The sequence below is a fragment of the Rhinolophus sinicus genome, chromosome 7, assembly GCF_057876585.1.
Source record: "Rhinolophus sinicus isolate RSI-liver-muscle chromosome 7, RSI-T2T, whole genome shotgun sequence".
In the NCBI taxonomy this organism is placed as follows: Eukaryota; Metazoa; Chordata; class Mammalia; order Chiroptera; family Rhinolophidae; genus Rhinolophus; species Rhinolophus sinicus.
In genome coordinates this window covers 45,285,740-45,303,311 of record NC_142507.1, presented here as the reverse complement: position 1 = coordinate 45,303,311, position 17,572 = coordinate 45,285,740, and the positions used below count along the sequence as shown (strand labels likewise).

Sequence of the window (17,572 nt, the reverse complement as noted above, 5' to 3'; positions counted from 1 at the left end):
TCTCTGCTTCTCACTGGGGCAGGATTTCCTCTACATCCAGGGACCAGTGTGAGAATGTCACTGTCTCTAAATGAGTATGTCACATACTCTAAAATCTCAATCTGAAGGGCAAACATACTGAGAAAACCCCCAGTTTGCCCGACAGCCCAGACCCCAACCCATCTGCTCCTCTCCCCCTGTCCCTCTGGCGAGCTTGGGAAAGTGGTTTTTCAATGGCTGAGTCCTCCTTTGGGGGAAGAGTTTGTTGATTCTGCTTACATTTCTGGAACTGGCTGCCCTCCACTGAGCATGAACACACATTTATCATGGACCATTTATTCAGAAGTAGCTGGACAAGTCTACAAAGGCATCAAAGATACGCCAATAGTTCAAAATCAGCATGGAGTTATGTTTGCCCAAAGAAAATCCAAGCCAGATGGTAGCAGAGTATCAAGACAGGTAAGCCAAACTCCCAAACTGACCAACTTGGTTTTGTTTTTTTTAATCCTCTTACTTTAGGTTTTTCTGTTCAATCCTTTGCCAGGGCAGCAATTTCACTTCCTACTACTAGGCTTATCAAATTGTTACGTCTAATTAGAAAACAAGACACATACGATATCCAAGCTCTCACTGCCCATCCAAGTGTCCTAGCTCACGCTGCTTGGGGGCAGCAGCTGGCGCAGGGTCCAGGGAGGGCCCGCAGAGGCCATAACACGTCTTGGCCTGCAAGCAGCTGCTGCCCTCTCTTCAGATCACCACCAATTCCGACAGGGGCTCCCCGTAGAGGAAACCCTGAGCCGCCTTGGGAAAACTAGAATGATGTTTGGATCTATTAAAAAGCTACAGCTGTTCCTCATGGATAAAGTGCAGTCCACCGACTGGCCAAAGGGCCCAGAGGAAGTGAAGCTGCCATCTCCACGCTCCCAAATGAGTCCGATTTACTAAAACTGCAGTGTTTGCTTCTCCCCAGTAGAAACAAGTCCACTTGGCGCTTACAACAATCTTGATGTAAAATCTTGAGATGATATTACCATCACTGCACTTTTGCAGAGAAGGAAATGGCGGCTACAAGAATTGAGTCGTTTTCTTGTACACGACGTAGCCAAGATTTGCACTCAAGTGTTCTGGTTCATTTTCCCAATGCCACCGTCTCTTTTGGCGTGACGCCAACATATTAAGTACCCAAAGAATATTCTGAAAAGCAATTCATTTTGCTACAGATTATTGCAAGAATTCTTACACAATCATAAGGACTACACTATAAGGTCGAATTCATGGACCCAGGGTGACCTTCCTTCAGGAATAATGCTCCCTGGAGGTCAGTTCACACAATTCACTTTGAGAGCTCCAAGTTTCTCAGTGAAACTGAAATACTTCTCCTGAGTTCGTTTCCTACTGCGTTCCTTTGATTTGAATCAGACAGGATCTTTGTCCCCTACAAAATCCCATGCAAGTGTTCGGAACTCTTCTTCTGATCAAGTGAGTTCCCTCCTGGGAGGGGAAGGAAGAGAAAGAGCAGCGCTTAGCACGAGTGCCCATAACAACAGCTAATCTTTATGGAGTGCTATGCTGGGCACTGCGCTTAGCACTTCACGTGCATTAGTTCATCTAACCCTCTCAACAGCCATATAAGGTAGGCATGTTTATTTTCACTTTACAGATAATGAAGCACAAAGCACCTAAGGAGCTGGCTTAAGTTCCCACAACTTGTAGGAGTGGAATCCGGCTGTGTTTCAAAGGCCGTGCTCCAACCACTGACTTTTAATAACCACATGGTAAATGCAGGGCCCGGGGAATCAAATTCTATCTTGGCTGACCCCAGGGAACCCTCAAACACCAGCAGCCAGCTGTCCTGGCACAACATTGCAGCCTCGGCTAAAGGGAATGTCAGCAGGTTTGGGGCCTTGGGAGTTTGGTTTCTTGCTTCTCCTGCCTGAACTCTTTTACTTGGGGATGGAGGAAGCGTAGGACAGCAGGAAGGAAGGAACATTCAGGACTGGAGGTTTAGTGGGGACAGAACACAGAGCAGGTCTGTTGTCTACACCAAGGGTATTCTAAGAGCCACACCCTCCTTCTAGAGCTACAGAAAAAAATTCGATGCCATTCTTAAATTCTTCCACCAGCCTCAAAACCCATTTCACTAACAAGTCTTCATCTGCTAGAACTTAAATTAGACACAAGAAAGGAATTGTGGGCAAAATGAACCAGTCGTCTCTGTAAATTGGAATGTCTCTTCACAAAATCCCTTTCCTGGCATGAGGAAAGTAATGTACCCAGCCAGCTAGCTCTTAGGACCGTCTCTAAATTAAGGCTGCCCAAAGGAAAACACACTGAGATTTCCAACAGGGGAGACAGAAGGGAGTTTTCAAACTTAGTACCTTCCTTGGTATTAAAGTCTTTTGCCCTCAAGGGACCTCCAGGAACTGGCAGGCATTTAGCAGGTGAGATTGGCTACTAAGGTCTAGAAAAAGTAAGAAAGTTGGTGTTTATGGAGGAGGCACAACTCCTGCAAACACCACACTGCTTTCCCCCCCGAATCTGCAATTTATTATGATTTTGTGCTTCTCCATGTGTCTGAAGTTCTCAATATCACACACTTGGACCATAACCGTAAGTTCCTTTTCAGGAAGAGCCTATTTGTGTGGATTTCTGTGGTCCCTGGATGACACCCCCCCCCCCCCAGGTTATATGTATAAAGATCAGGGCCCCGGAAGCAGCAGTAATTCACTGTTTGACGACAAATCTATTTTAGGTTGGTGCAAAAGTAAATGCAATTTTTGCGATTATTTTTAGCATTTTGAACCGCAATTACTTTTGCACCAACCTAGTATTTCTTCTCTGCACTAGCTGTTTCTGGCCTGGCACGTACACCCGTGCACTTGTCTCTGGAGCTTACCCAGAATAAATAATTCAAGCGAGGTTCTATCACGTGGCGACTTGAACCACACGCCTATTGTTTTTGAGGCTGGAATTCACATTGGCTTTAATGGGGGATTTAAAAGGGACACACCATTAAACTACTGGATCTGGCGTGTAACTCAAGAACGGCCAGTAATTCCACATATGGGATTCTACTTACTGATCCAAAAGCCTGGTTTCTCCTTGGGTGAGAATAAAATGGGAGCTTAAAAGCACGCACTCTGGAATGTTCCAAATAGTTCGCTGCTTTGTTCCCAGATGCACTCGACTTATGATCACTTATGCTGTAAACACATGTCAGCTTCTTGCTTTCTGGCAAGCATCTTTCAGTGCTGCAGTCGCCTTTTGTTTGAACTTCTGAGAGGCTGAGGAGGTGTAGAGCGTCAGGCCTCCAGCATGCCAGCCCGTGTTCGTGGGTTTCATTTCGTTTCTCTGCAGTGCTTCTCAGTATCTAAAGCCCTGACTGGGACCAGAAGACAGCATGCGTCAGCTTTGGAGCATGTGACTGTAGGTAAATCACCTAGCCTGAGTTCTAAGAAAATTCTACCATCCTGGCTGGGTTATTGGAAGACTGTATTAGTTTGCTTGGGCTGCCATAACAAAATACCACAGACTGGGTGGCTTACAACAGCGGTTTACTTTTTCACGGTTCTGGAGTCTTGAAGTCCAAGATAAATGCTGGCAGCTTTGCTCGAGGCCTCTCTTGTTGGTCTGTCTGCGGATGGCTGCCTTCTGTGTCCTCACATGGTCTTTCCTCGGTGCGCACACGTCTGGTGTCTAAATTTCTGTTTTTTAGGACAGAAGCCATATTGGATTAGGGTTTACCCTAAAAAAAACAAAAACCCTCATTTTAATTACTTCTTTAAAGACCTTATCTAGTCACATTCTGAGGTAGTGGAGATGAAGGCTTCAACATATGAATTTACGGCACACGATTCAGTCTGTAACAAAGACGGACAAAGTAGGGGGAAAGAACGTGTGCTTTGCAATCATAAAGCGTAATTTCAACCCCTGCTTCTACTGCTTGTTAATTATGTGAATTTGGGCAAGTTGCTGAACCTGTATCATCTGTAAAGTGGGATTAATCTCTCTCTCAAAGGGATTGCTGTGAAAATAAGTTAGGTATGTGACGTGCTTAACAGTATATGGAAGGGGTCGGCCGGATGTATTGCTATTATTGCATTATTTCTTCCTAGCAAGAATTGATTAATGCTTCCTATTGGCCTCTTTTTGTCAAAGTGCTTTGCACCTAGCCTTGGTGATGGTCTGTGAACTACATAAAGTGACAAATCTGTCCTAGGGATTTCAAGAAACACTTCTTAATTGGTTGAACAAAGGCTGCGGCAGATGAGACATCCCCAGTGACACCTCACCATAGTGATTCCACAGTCCACATCGGACCCCGCAGAATCAGACCATCTCCCTCCCTCTTTGGACGATGACCTATGTTCTTCCTCTTCCCTTAAGACTATCTCATGACAGAATTTCCCTTGTAACAAAAGTCACAGCCTGAGGCAACCCACCGACAGCACTGGCCAGTCTCACAGCAGGACTGGAGAACAGGTGGCATGTTACAAAGGACTCCCGCACGCCACTGAGACGTTGTAGAGGCGGAGGCAGCTGAGCCAAAAAGGTGTTTTCATTGTTGCTTCTGGTCAGGGAGGCCTCCAGACAGAAGCCCAGTTCTCAGTTTCAACCATTGCAAACCAGCAAGAATAAAGAACCTCCAGAAATGTGCCAGAAAGGTCTTCGTGACACAACTGTGAACGTGGTCACAGCAGCTCCTCCACACAGGGTCTGCAGACCTGTCTCTCTCCACAAAATGTTTGCTACTGGTCCACGACCAAGCACAGAAATGAAGAGTAAGCATCTAGAAGCAGCAGTTTGACAGGGCAATTTTATATCTGTTAAATCTATGAGAACTTCCTGCTTTTTTCCTTCCTAGAAATTCATCCTTATTGAATTTTTACAAAAGTATCAATCTGTGGCATCTAGTCCTGCAGCAGAAAGAGCTTAAGCGCTGGGTTCCAAGCTTCTAAATTGCCCTCGGAGTGACTCTCCTCAGTCAGCAGATGCCACTACTTGGGTCCTAGTAGATCACACTCCAAAACAGAAATTAGTGAGACCGTGGCATTTTTCTTCCTTCCAGCCTTTTAAGAAAATGCTAGTCTGTTCTCCTATCAGGAATACAGTAAAAATCAGCTTCCAGGGTTCATTCCAGTCCAAACTTTCACCATTTTGGAAGTGATCAATGCCCAAAAGGGTTTTTATTCAAATGTGTATGAAGACACTCGACACGACACTCAGTTCAGAACTGGAAGGTATCACAGTGGAAAAAATCCTGAATGAGTCAGAAAATCTGGATTCAAATCCTGACTTTATTGCCTGAAAGCTTTTTGATCCTGTATGAGTGATGCCACCGAGCCAGTTTCCTGAACTACAAAAAGTGATTAAAACGATCTGCCCAATCTACACCTTAAGAGTGTTGTGAGATTCAAGTAAGAGAACACCTGTGGGACGTACCTCGTAGAGAATCAAGCACAGCAGAAGTACACAGCGCGATCCCCAGCCTTCAAAAAACTGAGTGTCTCAAAGAAAACGGCCCCTAGCACGGTATAGTGAGAAGTGGACCAGGATACTGACATTCTTCCAGTATTTTGTTAATCAAAGATTCACCAAATTAGAAAATGCTGCCTTCTGGGCAGCCGGATGGCTCAGTTGGTTAGAGCGTGAGCTCTCAACAAGGTTGCGGGTTCAATTCCCACATGGGATGGTGGGCTGCGCCCCCTGCAACTAAAGATTGAAAATGGCGACTGGACTTGGAGCTGAGCTGTGCCCTCCACAACTAGGTTGGAGAACGACTTGGCGCTGATGGGCCCTAGGGAAACACACTGTTCCCCAATATTCCCCAATAAAAATTTTTTAAAAAAGAAAATGCTGCCTTCAAATGATTCCCTGTGTAGAAGACACTCTTATTTTCTCAAGAACTATTAAGTAGGTTTGTTTCCATCCTGCCAGGCGTCGTGCACCATGGTCGACACCGTGAGGGAGGCAGAGAACACAGTGCCCGCCCTCGGGGGTGCAGGGGGCACCTGGGGCATGTGCAGGCATGTGTGACTCATAGACACAGCAGGAACTACAGCAGGACTCCTTCCCATTTAACTTGTACAGCGACTTGGAGACCCTCTCAAAACCCACAAACTTAGAAATGCACCATTTCGCTGCTGTACTTGACGCATGCAAAGACCAGAGAATTGTGATGTATTTTAGCTTTATTGAAGACATATTACAGTAGACAAACAAGTAGACAAACACATGCTTTATAAAATATACATTCTCATGTGTGAGAAAATATAAATAGATACCAGGAAAGGCCACACTCGACACCTTGGCTTCTCTCTCTCTTCAGGGACATCTGGTACCAGGGCTGCTCAGACTGACATCCCAAAGGGAACAAAGGAGAACTGGGGGAAAGGACGGGGTACAAAGAGTCTCTCTATAGATCAAGAGGCCACTTTAAGTAGCCAAGACATATTCCAAGAGCACTTAACCACCTGACGATCAATTTCTCTTTCAAGACAGTCACAGTTGGTAATTATACTCCTTACATTTGAAAACAGGCTCAAATCGCACTGTTTTTCACCTTCACCCCACGTGCTGGTGGAGATTAAGATTGCTAAAAAACACTCACCACACAACACTGAGGGAGCAGGTCCAATATTACTCTTAAAACACACACACACACACACGCACACACACACACGCGTACACACACCTTGGTACCCACAAAACCTTCAGATGATTCGTGGGCTTTCAGGTGTTTTCTTAAGAGCAGCTTGTAATATATCTCTCAAGTCAAAACTTGTTATTTTTGCAACAAACCAGGCAGTTGTCCAAAATAGAAAGAATTTTGAGGCTAACTGATGTTGGTTTATTGTACTCCAAACAAAAAAGTTGTAAGTTAGAAGAAGCAGGAAAGAAAAATATTTGCCAAACTGAACTGGGAAAGAGACCATGTAATAGAAAAATGAAACATTACTTGCAGGTTGCCAAAAACTCTTGGCTCGACCTTTAAGGTCCATTACCTTTGTAATCTGCATCAAGAAGCAAAATAAGAAATGGAGGATGTAGCATAACGTGACAATGACAGCAAATTTACCTCTGTTGCTCTGTTACCCTCTTGGCATTTCTGTGGATATTCAAATGAATAGAAAAGGCCGGAACTCACTTGGGTAAAATATCGGTATAAAACTGAACACAATTCCAACCCCCTTCAAAATGGAGTCCCACTGATTAGAAGAAACAGGAATAAAAATTAAAGAGTAAAAGGGAGGGTTGTAATACATTATAGGCTTTTAAATTTTTTACTATGGTAATGCCATTTGTGTTAATAACTAGTTATAAGATTAGATTCTCTCAGAAAAGTAAGCCCAGAGTTTCGTGTTTTCAGCCATTAATACAGAACAGGCTCCTTTTGTCAACCAAAACCCAAAATGCTTTTTTAAAAAAATTCTTGAGTGCTCTATACTTACTGCATATACAGGATTCTGAAGGACAATTTTTAAGAACACCAAATTGCTTCTGGTGATTTCCAATGATAAAACAGAGACCTAACAGTCATCTTGCTTGTGTTCCGTCTCAATGCAGAAATTTCTTCAATGCTATTAACAGATGATTATTTAGTTCCTGTGTGTACTTTTCCCACAAAAGGCTGTATCCAATTGTCAGAAAATTCTAACGGTTAGAGAGCAGCTTATGTAGAATTACTGGCAAGAACGTACAGCGCCTCCCTGTAACTTCTGCCCCACTGAATACACTGCCCCGTCTTCTGGAATAGAGTGCATCTCATCCTTATTCTGTATGACAATCCTTTAAGGAAAGACTTTTGCCGTATCTCCCATTTCTTAGGGAAATGAGTAAGAGTCTAAGTTGCTTGACATCTTAACGTTCCCTTTACAAAATCCGAATGGGCAATGTGAAGGCAACTGTTTTTAAACATGCAAGTTACCTTCAGAAAAATACATTTTGTAAAAAGCATTCTGAGGGGGTGCCGTAGACGGGACCGCACACTGGGCTGGGTGCTGCTCGTTCCTATTCTATATCATAAGTTGTACACTAGGGAAAGCATTTCAGAAGCTGTTGGGTGACAGAAAGCCAGTAAGGCTTGGAGTGGAAGGATAATGTTAGTTCTTCCAGGTAGACTTGAAGAATCCGTCTAAGAGGGGCACAAATAAATGAACAGAATGTATATATCCCTCCTGATAGGAAGTGGTAGCTGAGTCGGGGGCAGAGTAGTTTTCTTAGCATTTTAGTTTGCGGTGCTTCTTGCAACACCCCCGATTAAACTGGCCTGAGGCAAACATTAGAGTGCTGGAAAGAAACACTGATGAGCCACTGATCCTGGTTCTAGTAGAGAGTTACGTCACTGCTTGGTCAAAAACATATACAGTATGAAGTTTCAGGAATTCCCCCTACTATCAGCATTTATCAAACTTTTTTTTTTTTTTTTAAGACACAGGGGTTGGCTATTCACATGTAAACAAATTCCTGACTAGCTTTTTAAGCAAGTTGTTTAGTTATGAAGGCAAGCCAGAAACATCTGGGAGAACATCTCAACCATGTGAGCTGAGCTGCCATCGTGGAGAACCTGGCCATGCAGACCAGCCTCTGACAGCAGCAGCAGAACGAGCACGGCTGGAGCAGAGGCAGCAGTCGTATTTGAAGTTTCCTAGGACGCTTGTTCACAGCCTGTTTTGTCCTCTCACACATAACAGCTGATGCTCTCTTCCAGTCTAGCTCTAAACTGCACTCTTTTTCACTCAGGCGAGTCTCAGAATGTGAGTGAGAGTGCTGTATAGTTACAGGGGTAGCCGTGAACACACGAGAAAGGTAAAGGAGTCACCAACTCGCCGCAGATTAGCTGGGGCACACCTCTCCCGATTCTGGAACTTGGGTGTGGTGTAACACTAGCATTCAGACCTGCTGTTCTAGAGAGCAAAGGGTGCTTTTCAACGGAGTCAAGCGTCTCCGTTTACTGATTCTGTCTAGAGGCAGAGTATTTCTTCTCCTCAAGAGTATTTCTTGTAGCATTACTCCTGCGAGAGAGGAAATAAATCTGGCTCAAGTCAGAGCAAGCAGCAGCATCACCCTTGTTCTACTCAAACCAAACATTTCATGAAAGCAGCTTTTCATTAGAGTAGGATACTCCTCCTTGGTCCTGGAGGGATCACAGATTCATAGACTGTTACAGCTGGAAAGGGCTTTAGAGCATCTAGTAAAATGCCCTCATTTCATAGATGAGAAAATCGGGCTGAGAAGTAATGGAACCGGCCCTTGATGACACAACTCGTAAGTAGCAGAGCGAGGAACTACGTCAAGCCTCTTGAGTCTAGGTCAGTGCAAATTATACGACCACCTAGTAAGTAAGACGAGGGCTCATACACGGAAGGGACAGGAAAACTGATGTTTAAGACGTTCAAAGTGAAAATGAACAGAGGCTGACAGTTTAAAAAAGGGGAAAAAAAGGCATAGTGGTAAAAACAACTAAAGAAGTGCTGCTGCCTGTCGGAGAAAAATTTAGGATTGAAAACTAGTACTGTGTTTCCCCGATAATAAGACCGGGTCTTATATTAAGTTTTGCTCTAAAAGACGCATTAGGGCTTATGCTCAAGGGATGTCAGCCTGAAAATCATGCTAGGGCTTATTTTCCGGTTAGGTCGTATTTTCGGGGAAACACGGTATGAAATTCAGCTAGGCTTTCTAGCAAAAAGCTGAGAAACTATGTGAGTTTAGAACCCTTGAAATGCACAATGACTCAGAAATAGATATTGTCACTTAAGTGATCGAAGTTATCTATTCATAATCAGTACCTAATAGATTTACAGGACAGAATGTGACAGCCTATGTAAGGAAATCTGAAAGCACAAAGAAAGAACCTCAGTTCATTCCATTCCATTAGTGTTAAGTCCTTTGTTTAAATAAAGCTTTCTGTCAGAAATTCAGGAAAACTTTTTGGCTTAAATAATCACTTGTACAAAACAAGGGCCACTCTAAAGCTTTATAGTGTAAGAATTTCTGCATGTTCTTCCACTCCCGAATGCCCTCTTCCCTTCTTAAGATACACTGTGCATCAGTAGAAGAGACATTATAAGAAAACAAACACAGAAAAGAAGCAATCTTTGGTTTGCTCAACTAAGTACTTTGTTGAAAGAAGCTATTCTCCAAACAAGTTTTCCTTTATCTGTGTGCATATGCCTATGACAAGACTGCTAGTCTTTTGAAAGAGCCTTTTTATGCTAGAAAGGTAATATTACCTGGCACTTATAAACAGATGGCAAATGATGAGATGTATGAACCTTCAGGTATGAAGTGGTTAATTACACCAAGATTATTGTTGTGTGTACGCAATCGCTAGGTACCCTGCCTCTATACATATACTTAACAAATACATTTTTGAAACTTTAAACCCAAGATATACAAAAATCTGTGGTCTGAGAAGCTGCTGTCAATATTGTAACTGGATTGTGTATATAATTTTGGCATATCAAAAATATTTACATTGTAGCCAACACATATGGTCAATGAATACAAAAATTATTTATAAATGCACATATATTTACAATGAGATCCCTGGGTGATAGGGATCACCCCCCAAAAAAAATATTCACATGAATACAAAACCCCTTGACCTGGTGACAGTGGGTCAAGCCTGGGATTCTTGTCCAAGACCTTGAATATCAAAGCCCCAGCCTCAACTCTATGCTAAACACCACCAAGGACGCTCAGGAGCACTTCCCAGAGGGCTCCCAAGTTGTTTTTGTTCTTTGGAAGGCAAAACAGAACAGTGATGTTTTCTCAGAGTCACTTTGCGGGTTGAGACCATCGGCGTATGAAGCAGCAACGAGCCTCTTTCTAATATGCAGTGCACATGTGGGCACATCCCCATGGAACCAGCAGGAAGCACATCTGTCTTGTATCTTCCTCGGCCCCTGCTGCACATTCTTATTAGATGTACCCATTTCCGTCAGCCATTACTCCTTCTTTGTCAGACAGAAGCCCAAACAAATGCTTGGGGTACCTTGGTGTGGTCAGATGTAATTGTAGACAAAGACTAAAGCAAATGCTGACTCTGGGGTGTCTTCTGAACTCTGAGGTAGTAAATACAAAATTAATTAATTTGGGTCTCTGCCCAGATTTCATCCAGGAATGAGTTTCATGTGCCCTCACTACCATCTTGAACATTCCGAGTCCTACTAAAATCAAAAGCATGGTCAGGTGACCTGTGACAGGGTGTGGGGGACGCGGAACAGTCTGGACCACTCTCTGCCAGGCCCTCATTTGCATGAAGTTGTGGCGACTCAAGGACCGGTTGCTGGGAAAAGGGAAGATGAGGCAGGCCTAGCTCTTTGCTTACGTTCCACAGAGGCCGTTGAAATGTTTCTGAGAATTAAAGACAAAAATTATCAGTGGCGAAGACAGGCTCAAAATAAATTTTCTAAAACTTAATTTTCTTTTACCCAAATCCTCAAAGAAATAAAGATGTGCAATATTCCTGAATAAGGACCTGGAGATCAAATATATACTGGCCATCTTCTTAGCAACAACTGAAAAAAAGAAAAACTGGAACTATGGTCTTTCAAACCCTTCTACTCAACAAACTCAACCAATTATTTACCGAATCCAAGCTATATGTCATCCACTTTAGCCTATTAGTGGTTCTGTTACTACAAAATTTTGAAACTAAAACTCTTTAGACACATGGAAAACAGACTAATAGTATCCATATTGTAACGAAAGTTGCATGATACATAGATCAAAATTGATTCAGAGCAGCCATTACATTTTTAAATAACAATTAAATGCCTATGTAAAAAAAATTGTCTTAAAAATAAACAACCATTTCCCTCCAGCGTCAAGCATGCCAATAATTCTAACAACAAAATAACCAAAAGCAGCGATTTTAAATCAGATTATCTGTACTTTGGTCTCAAAACTATGAATTTCTCATTCTCCTTTTTTACTGCAGCAGAGAGCTTTCCCCAGAGATTGTTTACTGGAAGTTATATTAACTTCATGAGGATGCATTTTACAAAAAGCTAGCCAAACATTCTGGAAACAAATGCTCAGAAATACAATAAAATAAAAAACCCATGTGAAAAGTAAGCAAAAGCAGGGTTTCTCAAGCTTTAATATGCACAGAAAGAACCTGGGGATGCTGTTAAAATACCGACACTGGTTCACCAGGTCGGGTGGGATCACGACGCGCCTTTCTAACAAGCTCCGAGGTGACCCGGATGCTGACAGCCAACACTGAGCACCAAGGAGCCAGGGCAGCCTGGGTGAGCATGCGCACTGCACCCACACACTCGCGTCTGCTCATCTCCTCCCTGACCGATCAGATGAACGTGTCAGATACCCCGAAGTCAGGGAAAGGATGCAATGCACGGGAAAATGGATTCAATGTTGGTGCATTTCTTTCATGGACACTGAACTTTAAAAACAAGACACTCATTTCAGTAACAGTATACTTTTTCCTGATCTGTACCCTCTTTAAAATCTTTAGCGTTGGTCCCTTAATTAAGAACAACAGAGCACATCTCAAAAGTCCCAGGTCAGGTCATTTACTCCTGCCAGAGCCGTTCCTGGAAGCGCCACCCTACACTGCCCTCCTCTGTGTACCTCTGGTTCTCACCCTACCCTGCCTCCAGTGTCTTTCCATTTCAGGATGACAGAGGGTGACAGCTGATGAAAATCCTGGATGAACAGGAAGGCATGTGTCCTTCACTGTCTTGAAAGTGTTTTGTTTTGTTTTACTGACTGAGTTATCAAATGACTCATCTGCACAATACAATACATAATCCTTTTTCTGGGCTATGTGGGACCGAGGACACCATTCCAAAATTGCTTTCCCACTCACGGGCCCGGTCCTAATTCCTCACAGACAAAAGCAAACACTTGCCAAGTGACATTGACATTTAATACTTACCTGACAGTAAATATTAATAAATAAAACATTTTAAAATCTCAGTGAAAACCTTCACCAAAGTATGCCCAAATTACATCCTTAGCATTTCAAATCTCTGCCATTTAAATAAAGATGGAAGAAAAAATTAACGACTGTATGAAGCTTTTTAAAAGCTTTTTCTATATGGCTTCTAAATTGTCAGAGGTGTGGTCTTGTTATTCCCACAAAAGCTGTTTTCATCCTTCAGATGCAGACTTCTTTGTAACTCTAATCTCTAAAAATCTCTGGCTCTACTTTCCACCAGCTAACAGTAGCTAATTACTCCATTATACCAACTTGATTGCTTCCTGTCAAATCAGAGTGCTACCTAAATGGCAGAATGAAAACCCAAGGCGGTGAAAGTGAAAACAAAATAAACAAAACCCACTGTGCCCTTTACCATTGCTCATCTGTGTGGAGGGAAGCTTCTTCTCATTTATCCTCTCGTGGTTGGTGGGAAAGGCAGACACCTCTCTCTCTGCTGGTAAGACCAGGCTCTCCAGGGTAGCAGCATCTTGGGAAGAATGTGCCAAGTATGTCTCTTTGGGCATCTGGACCATGAGGCTGGACAGTGTCTGATCTAGAAGGTCCTCCTCAGCGATATAGGTGTACGGACAGTATTCTCGGGTCCTGGAGTAGATGTTGGCATTGTCGTAACAATCTGAGCAGATGACCCGGGTAGTAGTGCCACCTAAGGACAACATGGGAAAGAACCCGAACATCCTTCAGTGAAGGAACCGGCTTTGCCAATCAGTTTTCTTCAGCGGCTGCCATCATTATCATCATAGCTGGCATTTATTCAACACTTACTTTATAAACCAGGTGAAGTTCCAAGGTCTTTCTGTGAAGTAACTAATTCAATCCTCACAACATCCCTGTGAGACAGGTACTATTATTATGCCCATTTTACAGATGGGGCAAGTACAACACAGAGAAGTTAAATAACTTGCCCAAAGACATACTGGAAGAGTGAGGAGCTGAAATCTGAACTCAGGCACTCTGGCTCCAGAGCCCATGCTCTTGAATTCAACACTAAACCATCTTTGTCCAGCCTGAATAAGGTCATGCTCAAACCAAGGGAGCCAAAATATGGCTGGCACTGGGCTATAAGCCATGTTTGACTTAAGCAAACTAAAGCAGAGAATAAGGAGTTATAATGACTCCCAAAAGCCCATATTCCTTTCATGAGTCGAGAGGTTATGCAACACTAGTTGCTAAAGTACCCTAGAGAAAGCCTCCGACGGCTGAGTCCTGTCTGACAAATACGTGTTTGGCAGAGGTTTAGTAATAAGCTCCCTGGACTCTTATGTGGTTTGAAAACTGAATGAAGAAAGAGGGGAAAGACACTGAGGAATCAAGAGCGAGTTCCTTATTCACGATCAAGCGACAAAATGTTAGAACTGGAAAAGACCTAAAAGTAATTCAGTTTAACCCAGAAGGCAGTAGTTAGTTCCCATAAATTTCAAAGAGTAAAGGCTTTTAAGTATTCTTTTAAGTTAGAAATACCCCCCCTTCCCATAGAGAGCCAAAATCAAATCGAATTTATCGATTACACAGGAAAGCTCTGCTAACACCCAGCCTAAAAACATCTCTGTAGAAACGGAGCCACCTTTCATTTCTATAGGACTTGATGCACCACAAAGACTTGGTGAAAGAATCTGTGAGACTCTTGGGGGAAGTTCTTTGTAAAATATTTTACTTCAAAAATGAGGAAATTGAAGCTCAGATCGTAAGTAACTTGTTCATGGCCACGTAGCTGGAGCGAAGAACCAGGAATCCCACCCAATCCTCCTACCCCTTACCTCACCCCGTGTCCTGTCACTCCCTGTGGGAAGGGTGGAGTGGGAGGAGAAAAGCAGTGTTGAGAAGTCGGGCTCATTTAAGTAGAGAACAGTTTACCTCTCTGACATTCTCCGATAAACACTGCGAATCATTAGCACCCTTTAAACTTTAGTGAGTATCTATCTACCTGTCAGCAGGAGAAACAAACCTCCCCTGGATATGGTCTGAAGGGTGCTCATGCCTGAATCAGATAAAAGACACCTGAAAAAGTTTCCAGAGCTTCTCCTTCCCATAGTAACACTTTGGTTTTGGAGCCTCTGTTGTGTCCTCCCAATTTCTTGTGTAAGGATGTGTGTCTCCTTTCTGTCAGATGATTTTCTTCTCTGTTAAGACTTTCGTCAGTTTTCACCCTATTTTGCATGAAGCCAAACGTTTTCATTGAGTATCTAACTTCAAAATATTGCTCCAGGTTAAAGGGGGAAACTGTACACTGAAAAATAAACTCAGCGGGGTAGGGCTGAAGTGGTAAGCACATGTAACAGTCATTACCATCCGGGGCTTTGTGGAAATACCCACTGGCAGGAGGCATAAGCTGCTGATGACTGCCGGCCTCTGAGGTGCTGTAGCCTTCCTGTGGCTCAGACAGTGTTCCCTGGGAAGATAAGTAGCTGGGAATGTCTGCAGGCAGATTCAGCTCCTCTGCAAAAGAGAAATCTGCATGTAACGCTCAAATACAGCCAGGCAATTTAAGCAAACACTCAGAAGACTATTTTGCAAATGTGTTGCACTTTGATACTACTGGACAGGAAAAGATTATGTACCTTGGAATTTTCCCCTAAAACCATTTCTCACTAGAATTCTTCTCAAAGTTTTATCTTAAAAGTATTACCAAAAGAAACAAAACCTAAAGCCTAAAATCTTATTCCTAGGCACACTTTCACAATTTATTTGGCTGGACCTCTTCTCTTACAGGATTTCAGGGTGAAGGGGGTGAAAGACTGAGCTCAGTCATAAGGGCTCCACTCTTCCCCACAGGAAAATTACAATAGAAATAGGCCCTAGGCATTGAGGAAAGAAGGTATATACCTGCAGGATGTTTATGAGAGCAAAGTTTTCAGGGAGTGTCTACAAATTCTTAAAATTATTCATCGGGGGGGTTCCGTTATATCAAGGAAATATAACACTTTAATTAAAAAACTCTTCCTTCTACCACACATGAAGTATCAAAGCTCTTTAGTTTTTCACATTTTACAGTAAATCCTGTACTACATTCCTGACTCAAGTACATGCCACAGGTGTCAACTGGGTACCACTCACCTGTGTTGGTGATGCTGTAGTCTTCATTTTTCCTTCTCATGTGGTAAATAACAATGACCCAGATCAGAGAGGTGCCCACGACACAGCAGACCACCACGATGATGACGATGCCCACTGTGGTCCAGCCGTCATCCTCGTGCCCAATGCCACTCTGGGAAGAGTCACAATTGGGGGATGAAATGACATTGAGGTAAATGTGACCCCGTTCTGTTCCAAGGGTGTTAGACATAATGCAGGTGTATTTCCCAGCATCTTCGAGCCCGGCATCGACAATGATGAGAAGCTGGTTGGCTGCAGCAAAGAAGTGCCGTTCTGTCACCAGCAGTGGGCCGTCGTCCTTGGTCCAGTTGAGGCGAGGGGCGGGACTCCCCCCGGCGATGCACTGCAAGACTGCAGTTTCACCTCGGGCTACTGCCTTGTCCTCCAGGGGTCTAATAAACGAGGGTGTCTCTAACAGAAAGATCATATAAAGCAATTTTATTTCTTAAATCCTACTGAATCAGACTGAGGTTATAATGAAATAAACACTTTCATATATTCATGGGAGGATCAGAAGTTAATGGTTCAGAAAAGCAAATGCCTCTGCCTCAAAAAATCTAAGCCTTATCTCAGCAATTCCACCTCGGGCAAGCTATCCTAAGCTAAGAAATTCAAAAATTTATACATGAACATGTTTACTACCAATTTAGTTGTAATTTTTAAAAATAAAGGAAGAAATCTAAAAATCTAGCAGGAAAATGATTAATTATAGTACATAGCCATGTGATATTTTTATGAAGACCAGTGAAAGGATGAACTCTGTGATACAATATTAAGTGAAAACAAGTAGGTATGCATAACTACATAAAAATGAGTATAAAAAAAAGTCAAGAACATGACAAAATCTTTAACAAGCATTTGAGTGACTTCCCCTCCTTTTTTCTAATCAAACGCAATGAACTTATTTTTCTGATTATACAAGTAAATAACACAAATCAACAAATGTTCAAAACCTTAACATCTAGGGGAACAGAGAACTGAAAGTACAATTTTTGCCTTGGATTTGAGTCAAATGAAGAAAAGTATTCTTATAAGGAAAAAATTAGGCTTGTTCAGGGGAAATCTTAAGAAAAAGACAATTTACCAGAGCACAGGATTAAGAGGAGCTCACTGGAAGGAAAACAGGCAAGACAGGTCACGTTTTTCTATTAATTTTTTTTTTAAAATGAACTAAGGGGAACAACAGGTAAATTGTCTGAAGCAGTCTTTGAAGCAGTATAAAACTAACTGCAGGGGCAGCCTGTTAGCTCAGTTGGTTAGAGCACGGTGCTCTTAATTAACAAGGTTGCCGGTTCGATCCCCACATGGGCCGCTGTGAGCTGCGCCCTCCACAACTAGATTGAAACAAGTGCTTGACTTGGAGCTGATGGGTCCTGGAAAAACACACTTTAAAACAAACAAACAAAAAAAAGAAAAACCTAACTGCAAACTCACTAATGAATAGAAAAAACATGTATGGAGTAGAAACCTCACAGAGAGAGATAACAAGATAAAGGGATTTGAATTTTCAATTCATGTGATAAAGACTTCTAA

The 17,572-nt window shown here is 42.7% G+C and overlaps 1 protein-coding gene across 2 annotated transcripts in view; it reads right to left on the bottom strand.

The window, feature by feature from the left end:
• Nucleotides 1–6,152: 6,152 nt before the first annotated feature.
• The window catches only part of LRIG2 (leucine rich repeats and immunoglobulin like domains 2), a 48,349-nt gene continuing 36,929 nt past the window's right edge, over nt 6,153–17,572 (bottom strand). Inside the window, exons 15-18 of one of the 2 annotated variants that reach the window (XM_019730394.3) lie at nt 16,001–16,450; nt 15,233–15,382; nt 13,302–13,592; nt 6,153–11,337 (exon numbers count right to left, since the gene is read on the bottom strand). In XM_019730394.3, coding sequence (XP_019585953.3) covers nt 11,111–11,337; nt 13,302–13,592; nt 15,233–15,382; nt 16,001–16,450 — 1,118 coding nt within the window. In that variant the 3' untranslated portion in view covers nt 6,153–11,110. The remainder of the gene's footprint in view (nt 11,338–13,301; nt 13,593–15,232; nt 15,383–16,000; nt 16,451–17,572) is intronic. The other variant, XM_019730395.3, reaches the window with a different exon arrangement.